This window comes from Sapajus apella, unplaced genomic scaffold, assembly GCF_009761245.1.
Source record: "Sapajus apella isolate SASKATOON/1434 unplaced genomic scaffold, GSC_monkey_1.0 scaffold53, whole genome shotgun sequence".
NCBI classification, from domain to species: Eukaryota; Metazoa; Chordata; class Mammalia; order Primates; family Cebidae; genus Sapajus; species Sapajus apella.
In genome coordinates, this window is record NW_022436993.1 from 11,152,071 (window position 1) to 11,169,548 (window position 17,478).

The 17,478-nt window shown below is 41.9% G+C and overlaps 1 protein-coding gene across 1 annotated transcript in view; it reads left to right on the forward strand.

Moving 5' to 3' along the window:
• CUBN (cubilin) overlaps positions 1-12,738 on the forward strand; it is a 287,868-nt gene extending 275,130 nt beyond the window's left edge. The window contains exons 63-67 of the mRNA XM_032244141.1: positions 543-690; positions 2,019-2,200; positions 5,796-5,961; positions 8,313-8,548; positions 12,108-12,738. Coding sequence (XP_032100032.1) covers positions 543-690; positions 2,019-2,200; positions 5,796-5,961; positions 8,313-8,548; positions 12,108-12,215 — 840 coding nt within the window. The 3' untranslated portion in view covers positions 12,216-12,738. The remainder of the gene's footprint in view (positions 1-542; positions 691-2,018; positions 2,201-5,795; positions 5,962-8,312; positions 8,549-12,107) is intronic.
• The last annotated feature ends 4,740 nt before the right edge of the window (positions 12,739-17,478 follow it).

The following is a 17,478-nucleotide window of genomic DNA, read 5'->3' on the forward strand; positions in this document are numbered from 1 at the left end:
TTACTCCAGGCTTTTGAGAGGCGATGAGGGCCGCCCAGGTGTTACAAAGGAGAACTGGGACCTCATTACAGGCCCTGGCTGGCTTGGGGGATGTCCACTGGAACCAAAGGCTCTGATTAGATTTGCTAAGGGGTAGCAAGGGCTGGATCAGGGCGATGGTGGTTTAGTCCTGTGGAGCTCAGGATGATGGCAAAAGCCCCAGGAGGAGAAACACAGTGAACTGTCAAGTAGCACAGCTGTGCTCAGAGCAATGGCACAGGCCTCGGCTGGGAATTTGCATCGGGGGAAGGGTCTTGTTTTCAGCAGGAAGTGTCTTTGGTTTCAGCAGAAACTTTGCCTCCCCTCCTCCCACTGCCTCGCCAAGGTGCAACTGTGTCAATTCCAAGGCCAATGTGAGTCTTCTTGCAGAGCACTTCCAACATCAGAGCTAGTTTCCATGGTTAAATATTTAAGCCGTACTTTTATATGCGGTTTGATTTCTGTTATGGCCTGTTCTTTTCTAAAACTATATCTAACATGATTTGGCTTCCATTTCATTTCAGGGTCATGGAAATTCGAGAATTAAGTTCTGTGGCAGAAATGCTTCGGCCGTGCCAGTGTTTTACTCTTCTATGAGTACTGCAATTGTCCTTTTCAAATCTGGAGTTTTAAACAGAAATTCTAGAATGAGTTTCACCTATCAGATAGCAGGTGAGCCCTGGAACTTCATCTTTTATTCAGAAAAGCTGCCATCATTATAATTATTCCTAGAATAATTTTAATTGTTTCTAGAATTGACTCCTGTGAGTAATTAGGATTTGTTAACAAAAACCACACCCGTTTCTTAACTAGAACCCAGGCACAATTTAGCAAATTACTACAGTTGATTTTCTAAAGAGAAAATAATACTAATCAAGATGCTTAGAATGCGAGCATTTTCTTCAAAGACTATGTAGCTGATTTTTAAACTAGTTATCTTATTAATTATCCACTTAACCACATTGAATATAAATGTTTATAAGAAATATATATATTTATTTACAAAAGCTTTATCAAAATATAATTCTCATATCATACAATTTATCCATTTAAGGTTTATATTTCAGAGGTTTTTAGTAGTTTCACACAATTGAAAATCTTAGAGGCCGGGCGCGGTGGCTCACGCCTATAATCCCAGCACTTTGGGAGGCCGAGGCGGGTGGATCATGAGGTCAAGAGATAGAGACCATCCTGGTCAACATGGTGAAACCCCATCTCTACTAAAAATACAAAAAAATTAGCTGGGTGTGGTGGCGCGTGCCTGTAGTCAGTCCCAGGTACTCGGGAGGCTGAGGCAGGAGAATTGCTTGAACCCAGGAGGTGGAGGTTGCGGTGAGCTGAGATTGCACCATTGCACTCCAGCCAGGGTAACAAGAGCGAAACTCCGTCTCAAAAAAAAAAAAGAAAATCTTAGAAAATTATTTTGTAAAACTCAAAAAGCCTTGAATGGGTTACCTGATTACTATCACTGAGAAGTTTATTTTCACAGAACACTTTATTTAATATTTATTTTGAATTGATTCAAATGAAAGCTGACTTTGGTGAAAACGAACAAAAGTACTTTTGGTATTTTTTTACCAAAAAAAAATAAACGAATAAAGAACAATTTGCCACAGGTAACTCACCAATGGATTTAAAATCCTTATGCAAAACTGTATCTTGGAGGTAGTGTCTTTGTTTAAAAGGGAGTCTGAATGCTAGCCACTTCCACCTCAGCATGATCAGAAAAGTTTGCAGGATGCTAGAGTATTTGTCTTGAAAGGAGGGAGCTCCTGTGTCATACTTCACTCGGGGTGTGTGTGTGAATGACCTGTGTGCTGCTTGTGCAATGCACTTCACCGCGTAGGGTCTCAATTATCTCAAAGGTAAAACGAAGAAGCTGGATTACTTTTTTCTAAACTTTGTTCAAATGTAATGACCTTTTTGAATGATTCCTGTGGAGTTGAAAGAGCACTAAATATTTGAATGCATACATTAATTATGCATATTTTCCCTCTAAGATTGCAACAGAGACTATCACAAGGCATTTGGCAACCTGAGGAGTCCTGGATGGCCAGATAACTATGACAATGACATGGACTGCACCATTACTCTCACGGCCCCCCAGAACCACACCATTTCCCTCTTTTTTCATTCATTTGGCATCGATAACTCAGTTGAATGCACAAACGATTTCTTGGAGGTAACACACATTTGAATATCATTGAAACGAATTATTTAAAAGATGATGGATCACTTAAGATTTTACATGTTTTCTCTAGTGCTGCTAATACGATATGAGTTTTCTTCGTTTCATTAATTTATTCATTAACCTTTCCATTCCCTAAACATTTACAGTGTACCAGTCCAGCCAGACACTGGAACTTGGGACCCTTGGGGCCCTCAGGAGATTCCTAGTCTGGCGGGATGGACAGATGGGGTATAGCCAATTACAGCACAATGTGGAAAGGACTAGCCGAGCCCAGCATGGGTAGGGGTCCCTAACTCAGTCTGGGAACTAGAAGGCTTCTTTAAGACGGCAATATGTAAGTTGAGACCTAAAGGATCAGAGGGAAGTCTAAGGACATCATGATTCTGTAAAATGAAACTGAATGATACTAAATAGCTCACCTAACGTCCCTGACCGCTGTAGTAAGTTGGGGTATTGTCAACATCCTCTGAAAACCAGTGTTTCCTTGAATAAGTGCTCCCTGGCCGCAGGAGGTGTGCTCTGTCGTTTCTCCACCACAACCCCAGAGCTCTAATTTGGATACGGAAGTGACTTTGCTGTTTGCCCATCCTCCACTCACCCACCCTCCACCCCCAGGTTACACTGAGAGAAGCCTTCCTTGCTCCTGCAGCAGACAGAGCCATGCCCCTCGTGGGCCTGAATCTTTGGGATCCTCCACTGCCCCCGATGAGCCCCCTCTGTGCTCTTTCTGCCCCATTGCCTGCGTTGGGCATGTGAGAAGGAACACGAACATCATCCCTCATAGGCGGGAGATATTCTGAATAAGCCTCATCTGACGCAGACCCAGGGTGTGGAACTCAGCACCTGTGTTTTGCCAGAAAAACCCCAGAGCTCACGGGGTTGTGACCTCTGCAAGCTCTGTTGAAAATGTATTCATCCTCAGGAAATAAACTCAACTGGAACCTAAGACCCAAGAGCATAAGGATGCTGAATTCCTCTGTGAGTGGAATTTAAATCTTAACCTCATCCTGACACTCGCTAAATTGGCTGTTTGACCACGTAAGAGTCTTCAGTAAGGTTTCCAAAAACTTTGTTCCTCTACACCTGATCTGGAGTTTTATTTAAAATTTTTTTTTTCTCATTGCCTCTTTGATCAGGTCTTCATTCAAAATAAGCTGCCCACTATGGTTTGATCTCTGTAGCGTAAACAAGTGGGCGGGTATGCAGCAGGTCTCTTTTCTTCTGTGGGAGGATTCTTCCCAGTGGGCTTCTGTTCAGCTGCTAGTTTCTTGGTAGCTGCAGCCTTTGTTCCCAAGAAACATCTTCTGCTTCATAGCAGCAAGGGACTTCTTTCTTTTCTCTCCTGCAACCCCCGTCTTCTGATTTGGCCTCTAGGGCTGTGTCACCTTCTGCCTGGCCTGGCGAGGAATGGTGTACTGGCACGTGATCTTTGCTTATGGGTTTAGCTTCAACATGATTCCTGATGTGGAGTTTTATCATCCTGGAAAGCTCTCCCCTTTGGAATTCATCTAAATCCTTTACAATCAATAGCCTTAACATATAGTGCTATAAAGAACACTCAGAGGAAGCTCATGCCTTTTCTGAAGGAATACTCACCACGATAGGAAACCGAAAGATGTATGTAGCAGGGAGGAAATGAAGAAACGAATACAGTATTCTTTGTGCCGGTCAGGTTATTCAGCTCGGACCTATGTTCCCCACCCCCACCATGGAGGTCCAGATATTTATATGAAATGTAAAGCGGACAGAATGAGGGGAGTGGGATCTGGAGGAAAGATGGAATAATCCTGTTAGGCTGGAGTCACAGTGCAACTAACTCTTAACTCACTCCAGCTTGAATGAACCATTATTGACCAGAGTCACCATTTGCCATTTGCCTGATAGATGCTGGGAAGCAAAGTCTTGCTTTCCAGCCATGGAGAGAGAGAACTCCTCCTCCTAGCTGCCCTTCATTACTCCACAGAATGGATCTGAAACTTCCTGTCCCCTAAGCATAGAAAGGAAACCACAGCTTAGGCTTGTAATACATAGCTCCATCGGGCTCTCAGTGGGAAGACTGTGGGCATAGTTTCCTGGCAGCTGTACCAGGAAGCCTCAGCATTCCATTCTTGTGAACTGTGGTGGCAACGGAAATGTCTGACTGAGGATTCTGACTGTGTTACTACTAAGCAAAGGCTGAGCTCTAGACCATGCTTGGGATCTGCGATTGTTTTCACGCCTTCACCTACTTTTCCAGGATCCTCTGATGTCCCAGAGATGGCTGCCGCTCTTGGTGGTCCTGTTCAGAGAAGAGAAAAGTGAATAAGACAAGTTGTTGGCAGTGTCAGTGGAAATTAGTAGCTTGCTGCTGCTCTCAGAGTAATGGCATTTTAAAAGAGGACCCCGAGGGGAAAACACCCAGACTCAAGAGTATGATACTGGCAGGTTTTAAATAGGGCAGCCCTGCCATCTACTAGTGGATAACTGGCTACTTTGTTTAAACACTTAGCAGAATAATACCCAAAGCACTAGACAGGCATTATTCTCTCCCATGGGCTATATACTACATAGACCTAAAAGGAACCTCAGCTGATCAACACAGCCCAGCAGGATTAGACTGTCTTAACTCTGTGACTTAAGATACCAGCAGTTAACCAAATTTTAAATCATGGAATTATAAAAGGAACAGAGGAACCTGCAAGATTTTGAATACATAGATCAGGAAAATCAGCATTTCTACATGTCAGGCTGGTTCCAACATACATTTCCTGTGTAACGTTTCCTTAAGCAGCGTCGAGGCCCTCCTGGAAGTAGTGCTGGCTGTGAATGCAGGGTAGGACCAGGCTGGAGGACAGAAAGTGGTTGAATTCACTGTGTGGTTCTCTCTCCCCACAAAACACCAACTCATTTCCTGTTTTTGTATGTGTCTACTCAAAAATGAGTTGAAATGAAAAAGCAACAAGGCCTTGAAATGTGTATTTAAAACACATTTAACAAGAGTCAGAAGTTGTATAATTTGTAATTCTGTCCTTTTCCCATACAGAAATTCCTTTTGTTCTGGACTTTATTATACTTTGCATTGTATTTTTTCATAGCCCCTTTACAGCCAGGTAATTTTCAATGGGAAACATGTCCACGCATGTGTGTGGGAGTGTGAGCGTGCATATGTGCACACGTGCGTGCACACACACACACGAGAAAGGTAAAATAGTTGACTGGAAACACAGCAGGCAACGCTGCCCCCTCCTATCCCCACCTTTTACAAATTCACTTTACCTACGTTCCTCAAAATGTTTCCCCAAAAGCAAAGGTTGCAGGATCATAGCACGAACTATTATATAAAAAAGCAGCCTGGTGTTTCCATTGCTGTAGGTTAACAGATATTTCTAAATCCAAATGTAAATGTTTTTTGACCTACGTATGAAACGTTTTTCCCCTTTGCAAGTGAAGTGACATCTGCATGTATTTGAGAAAACCCTTCATTCTTAGGTAGGTAAAAAGATAAAGCTTTTCTGAAAAATGTCATCATTCAAATTGTCTCACGTTTTAATCTATACACATTAGAGAAGAAAGTGTAAGTTTAATAATGAATGACTCATTCCTAAAGGTGAGAAATGGAAGTAACAGCAATTCACCATTACTGGGCAAGTACTGTGGAACTCTGCTGCCAAACCCTGTCTTCTCTCAAAATAATGAACTATACCTACGATTTAAGAGTGATAGTGTTGTTTCCAATCATGGATACGAAATCATCTGGACCTCATCACCCTCTGGTAAGATATTTGCACTTTGTACAGGAAAGCAGTGTAGGTGAGAAAAACATAAGCCATATAATAGAAAAACGCAAAGTAACCTTACATGTTTAGCTACCCATGTACCTGATTAAGAACAGACATTTTGAACAATGAAAGTACAGATTACTCTTTTTTGCGATGAAGTCTCACTCTGTTGCCTCAGCTGGAGTGCAGTAGCGCAATCTCAGCTCACTGCAACCTCTGCTTCCCGAGTTCAAGTGATTCTCCCGCCTCAGCCTCCAAGTAGCTGAGGTTACAGGCATGTGACACCATGCTCAGCTACCTTTTATATTTGCAGTAGAGACGGAGTTTCCCCATGTTGGCCAGGCTGGTCTCAAACCCCTGACCTCAGATCCACCCATGTCAGCCTCCCGAAATGCTGGGGTTACAGGCATGAGCCACCACACCCATCCAGATTACATTGCATTCTATATTTACTCATTATTTCTGTTTATAAAAGAATATACATTCATATATGAAGCATATATAAGATATAAAAATTTAAAAATTCCTTTGTAAATTTATATTTGTTAGGCTTTTTGACTTTTGGCTTGACCATCAAAGAAGTTCTTTGAGAATTTAAAGAAAAATATTTACCAAAAATCCAACTTGTGAACACATTCTGGCATATATATGAGTAGTTGTGCTTCTCGCAGGCCCTGGCATTTCTTGGCAGTCTTCAGATAAATTGCTTTTTTAGGGTAGTAAGTATCTTCTCACATTTTTCGTTGGCAATTTATCAAACAGCTGAAGAAAGTTTAAGTCATGTCAATGCATTTAATGCAAGAGAGGAGGAATATCTTTATGAAATGTCTGGAAATGCCAAAATACCTTCAAAACAAGAAAGATAAACAGAACTCACTTAAATATCCTAAGAAAAGCATTCTATTAAGACAGTCTTGGGTTATGGAATCTTGGCACCCAAAAGAAGCTTAAAGATGACCTCCAAGGCTCAAATTTTATCACGAGTAAATAAAACACAAAGGTTAGGCTGGGCGTGGTGGCTCACGCCTATAATCCCTGGGAGGCCAAGGCGGGTGGATCATCTGAGGTCACTAGTTCTAGACCAGCCTGGCCCACCCACACAGTGAATCCTGTCTCCACTAAAAATACAAAAATTAACTGAATGTGGTGGTGCATGCCTGTAATCCCAGCTTCTCAGGAGGCTGGGACAGGAGAATCACTTGAATCTGGGAGACAGAGGCTGTAGTGAGCTGAGATCACACCACTAACACTCCAGCCTGGGCAACAGAGCAAGACTCCATCTAAAAAACCCACCAAGATTAATGAGTTGCCCAAAATGTTCTGCTAGCCTGAGGTGGAGGTGGGACTTGACCTCGGGGGTCAGAAGCCCAGCCAGGTGCTCTGTAACTACGCCGGCCAGCTTCTTCCTATCCAGGAGGCAATCTGGATCTCCACAGATATGTCATGTAAATCATGACAGCCTTTGTATACAGACGAACAAATTGAAGAAATTAACACCAAAACTTGAAGCATTCGACCTTAAGTATGTCAGTTATCAGCCTGACAAAGTCACTTTTATCATGAGGACATTCTTGCCACCTCCTACAATAACACATTCTCTCTTGGTTTAGCGCTAAATTTTTTTTACTTCTAATTTTACTTCACTCACATCATCATCATCAACACGGGGCAGAGAGCTCTGCACTATCGAAAGCACACAGATGACAACTTGATTTTCTCTCACAGTTACTTTATCAAGTTTTTTCCCCCCATTCTGCTCTCCACACCCAATTTCTTTTTTTTGAGATGGAGTCTCATTCTGTTGCCCAGGCTTGATTGCAATAGTGCAATCTCGCCTCACTGCAACCTCTGCCTCCCACGTTCAAGCGATTCTCCTGCCTCTGCCTCCTGAGTAGCTGGGATTACAGGTGCACGCCACCACGCCCGGCTAATTTTGGTATTTTTAGTAGAGATGGGCTTCACCGTGTAGGTCAGGCTGGTCTCAAATTCTTGACCTCTTGCCCGCCTCCACCTCCTAAAGTGCTGGGATTACAGGCATGAGTCATCGTGCCCGGCCGACTCCCAATTTTCAAAGTACAGTCCCGGAGGAAGTTGTCCGAGGGCTGTGAGATGCAGGCAGAGGCATGTGTGTTGAGGATGGAAGAGGTGGAGGCGGCGATGGCAAGAGAGTGGAAGGAAGGAGAAAGGGTGTAGCTGAAAGAAGAGGAACAAAAAGAGGGGTTTCTGCCTCCTTTATTCTTGCAGGGTCTGAGTACCTTAAGAAAATAAAGTCTTACTGCCCAGCAAGCCAGACCGGATGGCTTGTAGACTATGGAATCAAACTTCCTGCCCTGTTTGCCTTGCAGGATGTGGTGGAACTCTTTATGGAGACAGAGGCTCCTTCACCAGCCCCGGCTATCCAGGCACGTACCCAAACAACACGCACTGCGAGTGGGCCCTCGTGGCTCCTGCTGGAAGGCTTGTCACCGTCAACTTTTACTTCATCAGCATTGACGATCCAGGAGACTGCGTCCAGAACTATCTCACACTCCACGATGGGCCCAACGCCAGCTCTCCGTCCTCTGGACCATACTGCGGAGGCGTGAGTAAAACATTTTATATTCCCATGTTATTTTTAGATAAAGAGAGTCACTTAGTGTAGCCTTTTTTTTTTTTTTTTTCCTTTCCTTGAGACAGTCTTGCTCTTGTAGCCCAGGCTGGAGTGCAGTGGTGTCATCTTGGCTCACTGCAACCTCTGCCTCCCAGGTTCAAGCAATTCTCCTGCCTCAGCCTCCTGAGTAGCTGGGATTACAGGTGCCCGCCACCATGCCTGGCTAATTTTTGTACTTTTTAGTAAAGACAGGGTTTCACCATGTTGGCCAGGCTGGTTGTGGAACTCCTGACCTCAGGTGATCTGCCTGCCTCAGCCTCCCAAAGTGCTGGAATTACAGATGTGAGCCACCCTGCCCGGCCTCCTGTAGACTTTTAAAGGCAGACACATGCAGAATAGGAAGCACAGCCTTTAACAAATTGAGCAGTTTTCCGACTTGCCTTTCTATTCTGGGAGCATCAGTGCCATCTGGTGGACATTGCATTAAATTACTATTAATAGTTACCAAAGTCAGCTCTGTGTCAGAATCACCTGTGGAGTTACTTACATAAGACTTCCATTTCCCACCAAAACCCACTGAATCAGGATTTCCCAGGGAGGAACCACAGCATGCTGCTTTTTAAAATCTCCCACTGTAATGCCAGTGCTCTGCCTAGGGTTGAATACCCATATTTATTTCGGCATAAATAGAACTATAGAAAATTTGGATACTGCCTCTATTTTATCTACTTCTTGCTGAAAGTTTCAGCGGTTCTTTGAAGAAATGGTGACTGATAGTGGCGTTTGTTTATGTAAAGCTCTGATGTCTTCCCTAAACAACTCAGAATCTGACTTTGATTCAATATTGCAGGCATGATCCTCTCATTTTATGTGCAAGTAGATACTTAAAGAGAATAAGGGCTCACACCTGTAATCCCAACACTCTGGGATACAAAAATTAGCTGGCATAGTTGCACATGCCTGTAATCCCAGCTACTCGGGAGGCTGAGGCAGGAGAATCGCTTGGGCCTGGGAGGCGGAGGGTGCAGTGAGCCAAGATGCGCCACTGCACTCTAGCCTGGGCAACAGAACCAGACTCCATCTCAAAAAACAAGAGAGTAAGTAAGCGAAAAGTGGCTACTGGCAAGCAGGTATCTGTTTCTAATTTTTCTGCTCTTTAATCACTTAAGGCTATGTAATCAAACTAGACAGAGAACTGTATCAGCTGGAAATCTAGATGGTTTTTAAAATATAACTATTTATAAAACCGATAATGCTATTTTCAGAAGTATCAGAAAATAGACTAATTTTTCTAAAACCCTGGCCATTCTCATATATTCTTAACACTTTTCTTTGAACATATTTGCATATACACGTATATTGTTTACTATTCGATGGTGTGTTTTTTCCACTTACCAATATATCATTAATATCTTATAACAATAAAACACTGGCGCATCATAGCGGATGTTTGGAGGGTATTCCACTGCACGAGTACAGCCTAATTTATTTAACGAAACCCCTCTACGTAGACGTTTAGGTCCCTTGAACTTTTCCCAACTACAAACAACACTTAATAAACCTTTTGGTAGTGCTGTCTTTATACAAAGAGTTACATTACTTGGTGAGAAATGGTGATCACAGGACCAGCAGACACTGTATCTCAGTGATGCACAAAAGGCCCACAGAGAGAGACCCCAGTAAATGTGCAACACATCAGATTTAGAAGCTAACCAGTTCTTAGACACCGAATTGAAATTTACAAACATTTCAAAAGGGAGGAAAAGAGACAATTTTAACAATACCATGACTTTATATTGGTAGGCTGTGTGTGTGTGCATGGTTTTCAGTGGCTTGCAAACATACAACTCCATTTGATCCCCACAGTGACAATCCCATAAGGTGGAAAGAACAAGTATATCCTGGACTTTGCTGATAAAAGAAAACCGAGTCACTAAGAAAAGTGATTGCCATTTAATTCCATGCCATGTTAAGTTGAAATCTATAGCAAGATACATCAATTTTTTTACCCGTTGGTGATTACAGTATTTTCCTAGTTTTACATTTTCCTTTATAATTGTGGATATAATTTTATGTGTAATTGTTTTTTGATTTCTTTAACCCTTTATAAATGTTAAACATAAATGAAAAAATGTAAAACATTAGCATAAAACATAAAATCAATTTACAGAGGAAGCTCTTATTTTGCTAATATTTACATACTTAAAACTTTTCGTAAGCTTTTTTACATTCTGCATATTTACATGCATATTTTACATACATACAAAAGTTGAACTGTATACTTATTACAAAAGTATACAACTTTTGTATGTATACTTCTTAAGTATACAATTCAACTTCTGCATGTAAATATGCATGTAAATATGTAAAATGTAAACACGTAATATTTACATACAAACAATACACACAAACAATTTACATACAGAGGTAGCTCCTTATTTTGCTAATAGACAGACCATCCCGATTCGGGGATATTTTAGTTTACGGTAAATACCATTGTTCACAGGGAAATTGTGTATCCCCTGCAGCTACAGAATATGAACATCTAGCACATGAAAGAGTAACAGGAAACACAGGGAGAGTCAAAGGGGATTCCGAAACTTCTGCTGACTGCACATACTAGTTTGTCAATATGAAAGACGGTGTTGAAATTTGGAAGCAGATTAAAATGGAAGTGAAAAGTAGATGTGCATAGGAATAAAAATGTTGTACATACCTTGATATGTCTCTTACAGAAAAAATCCAGTGAGTGTCTTGGAAATAAGTCTGTGTTTTGATGACGTTGGGGTAGGGCTGAGGCAGGAAAGCCCAGTAATGTCTAAGTGTCATGGGAGCAGAGCTTTTTGCCTGTTTTGCTCATTTTTTAATAGCCCTAGTATTAAAAACAATACCTGCATGTGGCAGTGCCTTGATCAATATTTGCCAAATGAATGAACAGAAAGTGAGAGAAAACGGGGACCCATCTATCCCCTCAACATGCACAGAGACACGCACTGTTCCACAGAAGTATTTGAAAATAAATCCAAGGGGGAAACGATAAACATTGAAGATGAAAACAGCATATTTTACTTCCTATGATCATTTTAATTACACGTTTCTTTAAAAAAAATAAATTTGCAGTAAGAACTTGAATAAAAAGTTCAAGTTTTTTGAGATAAAATTTATTTTATTGAGATAAAATTTACATACCATACGATTCACCTCCTGAAACTACACAATTCAGTGGTTTTTAGTAGATTCACAGAGTTGTGTGGCCATTATCAGCACAGCCAATTTTGGGACACTTTCATTACCCCCTAAAAGAAACGCTGTATCCGTTGGCAGTCCTTCCTTATTTTCCCGAACTCCCCACACCCAGAAATATTCCTTTGTAAAGCATTTGCATTCATTCTTTGCAGGGTTACTTCAAGAAGTACATACAGGTTCACCGTAAATTCTAAGAAGTTTCTATATGTGGTACTTTGTTAGTAGGCTAACATTTCTAGAAAAACGTTCAAATATGTGAAATATATAATTTGATACTTTTTTTTTTTTTTTTTTCCAATTTTAGGACACCAACATAGCTCCCTTCATGGCTTCCTCAAATCAAGTCTTCATCATATTTCATGCTGATTACGCACGGCATCCGTCTGCATTCCGATTAACGTGGGACAGCTAAGTGGGTAACAACTCAGGTTCATTCAGCATTTTCCCTCTGCAGCATGCTGGACAGGACTCTGCATTTTATACATCACCCCGCCTATGCCACGGAGAATAAGCTGAACTTTTACGGTTTTCACCAAACCATGGCTAGAATCAATATTTGTAGGCTGGGCGCAGTGGCTCACGCCTGTAATCTCAGCAGTTTGGGAGGCCGAAGTGGGTGGATCACCTGAGGTCAAGAGTTTGAGACTAGCCTGGCCAATATGGCAAAACCCTGTCTCTGCTAAAAATACAAGAATTAGCCAGGCTTGGTGGTGGGAGCCTGTAATCCCAGCTGTTCAAGAGGCTGAGGCAGGAGAATTGGTTGAACCCGGGAGGCAGAGGTTGCAGTGAGCCGAGATCACACCACTGCACTCCAGCCGGGGTGACGGAGTGAGATTCCATCTCAAAAGAAAAAAATCAATATTTGTACATTTTCTTGAACATAGAATATAGCTTCTTGAGTGTGCATTTCATTCTAATATTTCAAGCTGAAATTTAAAAAAACTTTGAAAAACTTGGAAATGATTATGGCATATGTGATGTACATTTTTAAAAGTTAATAATAGCACTTTGGGAGGCCATGGCGGGAGGACTGCTTGAACCTAGGAGTTTGAGACCAGCCTGGGCAACAAAGTGAGACGTAAGTTCTACAAAAAAATCAAAAAATTAGCTGGGCATGGTGGCACAAACCTGTGGTTTCAGCTACCCAGGAGGCTGAAGCAGGAGGATCACCTGAGCCCAGTAGGTAAAGGCTGCAGTGAAACCCTGTGAGCCACTGTACTCCAGCCTGGGCGACAGACTGAGACCCCGTCTCAAAAATGACAACAAGAACAACAAAAGTTAATGATAATATAGAAGTATAAATTTCATGTGAATGTTTAATTAGTGATAATAAACATTATGGAATTGTACACACTTATGCTGCATTAGTTTTTGACTTATTAAAACTCTGTCTTTCACTATGGGGCATATCTAAATTTTCTAGTTTAATTTTTACATTTTGGCAAAGAATTTAATATATATAGATGAGTCTTCCAGAGCATCAGTTCTAGAGACAAGCTGCCTGAGTCTGAATTTTAGCTTCACTAGTTAAGTGCTTACTTAATCTCTTTGTGCTCAGTTTCATTTGTTTAAGGGGATTATTTTACCTGTGTTACAGGGTTGCAGTAATTAAGTATACATGTGTGAAGATGCAGAATAATACCTGGTACATATTAAGTAATCAGTAAGTGGTAGCTTCTATGTCCATTAGTAGTAGTATGACTCACCTTCATACCATACAGATGCACCTGCTTTTCCCACACTCCTCCAAAGCCAGGCCCTATGTTTACCTCTTGCCATGCCCCTATGTCAATCTCAGCTTCTCCCAAGGCCTTGTGTTGACTACAGAGAAATCTGCTGTAACCTCTGAATTCTCTATTTCCCTCCCATTTGTCTCAAACTTCTGTTTTTCCTGGCCACACTGAAGCTTTTCTTTCTTTATCGCCAGGACCCTGTGCTCTCCTGGTTATCTGAGTATTCTCCACTCCCTTGTAGAATGGTGGCCCTCTTCACACAGCCCCACTAGGCAGTGCCCTAGAAGGAACTCAGTGTGGGGTCTCCAACCCCACATTTCCCTGCTATACTGCCCTAGTAGAGGTTCTCTGTGAGGATTCTGCCCCTGCAGAAGGCTTCTTCCTGGAAACCCAGGCTTTTCCATATTGCCTCTGAAATCTATGCAGAAGCTGCCAAGAATTTACCACTCTCATACTCTGTGTGCCTGCAGGTTTAACACTATGTGGAAGCTGCCAAGGCTTATGGCTTTCCTTCTCCAGAGTGGCATACCAAGTTGTACCTGGGCCCCTTTGAGCCACACCTGGAGAGGGAGTGACCAGGATGTGGGGAGCAGTGTCTTGAGGCTGTACAGGGAAGCAGGGCCCTGGACTTGGCCCATGAAATCATTCTTTCCTCCTAGACCTCCGGGCGTGATGGGAGGGGTTTCTGCAATGCCTATGAGACCTTTTCTCCATTATCTTGGTTATTAGCACTTTACTCCCTTTTAGTTATGCAAATATCTCTAGCAAGTGTATAATCCACAGCCTGCTTGAATTCCTCTCCTGAAAAGCTTTCTTTTTTCTCTGCCATATGGCCAGGCTGTAAAATTTTACACTCTGCTTTCCTTTTTAATATAAGTTCCAACTTGAAGTCATTTCTTGGCTCCCACATCTGAGCACGTGCTATTAGAAGCAGCCAGGCCAAATCATGAACACTTTGCTGCTTAGAATTTTTTTCCACCAGATACCCCAGGTTGCCACTTGTAAGTTCAAACTTCCACAGATTCCTAGGGCAGGAACAGAATGCAGCCAAGCTCTTTGCTAACGCATAGTATGTGTCACCTTTGCTCCAGTTCCCACTAAGTTCCTCATTACCATCCTCGACCTGGCAGCCTGGACTTCATTATTCCTATCACTGTCAGAATTTTAGTCACAACTTTAAACTGGCCTCTAAGAAGTTCCACATTTTCCCTCATCTTTCTGTCTTCTGAGTCCTTCAAACTCTTCCAACCTCTACCCATTGCCTTGTTCCAAAGTCGGTTCCACATTTGCAGATATTTTTATAACAAAACCCCATTCCTGGTACCAATTTTCTGCATTAGATCATTCTTGCATTGCTATAGAGAAATACCTGAAACTGGATAATTTATAAAGAAAAGAAGTTTAATCTGCTCACAGTTCTCTAGGCTTTATAGGAAACATGGTGCTTGGCTTCTGGGGAGGCCTCGGGAAGCTTAGAATCATGAAAGACGGTGAAGAGGAAACAGGCAAATGACACGGTGAAAGAAGGAGCAAGACAGCGAGAGTAGGGGGCAGGTGCCACACACTTTTAAGTGACCATGTGAACTGAGAGCGAGAGGCCCAAGCCATTCATGAGGGATCCACCCCCAAGATCTAAACACCTTCCACCAGGCCCACCTGCAACACTGGGTATTACAACACAACATGAGATTTGGGCAAGCACAAATATCCAAACTATATTATGTATTTACTCTCACAAGTACAGAGTTTCCGTAAGCACCACCACTGCCTATTCCTTAACACAATGTGTTAAGTTACAAATAAACAATATGGTTTGCCATTTAACAAGAAGTAGAAAGTTCAATAGCACATCCTTATCTCCAATGCTGCCAGACACGTAACTAAGGTAATTATTAGCTTCCTTTTCATAAGAAAATCCAATACTTTTATAAAGTTTTTCACTGCCTCTCGAAAAGCAGAAGCCTTTACAAAGGAGATTTGCTTTATGTTAATTACGTAAAATCAAGGGTTATTAAGAACATGAGACCGAGTGAATGAAAGAAGCTGTGGAATGTATTACTTCATCTTACTCTAATACTCAACTTGCAGAGAAATTATTTCAGGACAGAGTATGGAGCCACGTAAATAAAATATTCTCACCTTAAAAATTCAGCTACTCAGGAGGCTGAGGCAAGAGAATCACTTGAACCCAGGAGGAAGAGGTTTCAGTGAGCTGACATTGCGCCACGCACTCCAGCCTGGGTGACAGAATGAGACTCCATCTGAAAAAAAAAAGAATTCCTCCTCCCTTTTTGTGTTATGGATAGATATATCAACTTTATAGATGACATTTCTATTGGAAAGGACAGTGAATGCAATGAACAACAAATCCAAGGGGTCTTGATAAGCTACAACAATGGGCCAACAGTAACAGATAAAATGTGACAGCTGTGAGATCTTCCTCTTTTATGTAAAAAATGAATTGCAAAGGTACAGAATACAGGGAAAGTTTAATGATAACATGAAATGACACAGTACTTTTCTGAAAGCAAGATTAACATGACGTAGCTGTCAAAAAAAATTGACGCTTTGATCATGGATTGCGTCATTAGAGTAACAGTATCATCGGCACTCAGAAGGGCATGCTTTCCTAGGAGGCATATTGGAATATCCGGGAGGTGTGTACATGAAATTGAGGAAAGGATAGTCAATGCTATTATGTAATTTTAAAATTAAAAATACAGAAAAAAGAGACAACATGAAGCTTTACAAAATCTTCCACACCAGGCATCCAGGAAATAAACACTGTTTTTCTTCAGTGGGTAAGGGAATGGTCAGGTTTGGGAGGATGCCATTTTCATGTATAGCAAAGGGAAGTAGTTATAATCAGTTTTGAGTAATTCAACTGGAAGGAGAAACAATAACATTATTATTGTAATAAATAACATTATTATACAACAATAATGTTAATTACCCACAGACTGTGTTAGCTCCAGGCTTCAGCAATATGTCTGTACTGAATAAAAGCAAGCAGCAGGCCAGGCCCCGTGGCTCACGCCTGTAATCCCAGCACTTTGGGAGGCTGAGGCAGGCAGATCACAAGGTCACAAGTTCAAGACCAGCCTGCTTAACATAGTGAAATCCCACCTCTACTAAAAATACAAAAAAAATGCAGCCGGGCTTAGTGTTGGGTGCCTGTAATCTCAGTTCCTCAGAGGCTAAGGCAGGAGAATCGCTTGAACCTGGGAGGTGCAAGTTGCAGTGAGCTGAGATTATGCCACTGCACTCAAGCCTGGGTGTCAGTGCAAGACTCTGTCTCAAAAAAAAAACAAAAACAAAAAAAGCCACAAAAAACCAGCTTCAGCTGTTTGGTGCTGCTCTCTTCTTTGGCCACAAGTGTCAGACAGCCCCCTGGCTGCTCTTACACTGCATACGTGTGTCTGAGTACTCCTTTCATCCGTTGCTGGGCCAGGGTCTGCAGACGGCCCAGCATTGGGACTCTCGATTTCAGGTGTTATATGAATGTGGAGCTGGCAGGTGCAGTGTGTGGAGCTAAAACCAAAGTAATGGAGTTGCCTTAGTTGGCACTCACAATCCACCATTTCCCTTCACCAGCAAAGGTAGCCTGGCAATGACCTGCAGGTAGAACACTGGATTCTTGCCGCTAAGGAAATCCAACAATTAGCCCAGGGACCTAGGAGGAAAACAAGATACAAACAAGAGAGGAAAGAAAACACTGCAGCTATCTAGAAAAATCAGTTCAGATCTTCACACTTGAACTCAAAAGAACAACCAAGAATCAATCACCAGAGAGAGGAAGAATCTTTCTTTTTTAGGGGAAAGACTAGATAAACACACATAAGAATGGACCCTTGAAGAAACATAATTTAGTGAACAGAAGAGAAGTTTAAAAACTATTATCCTCAGTGACACTTAAGAAGGGAGTATATTCATGAAACAAAT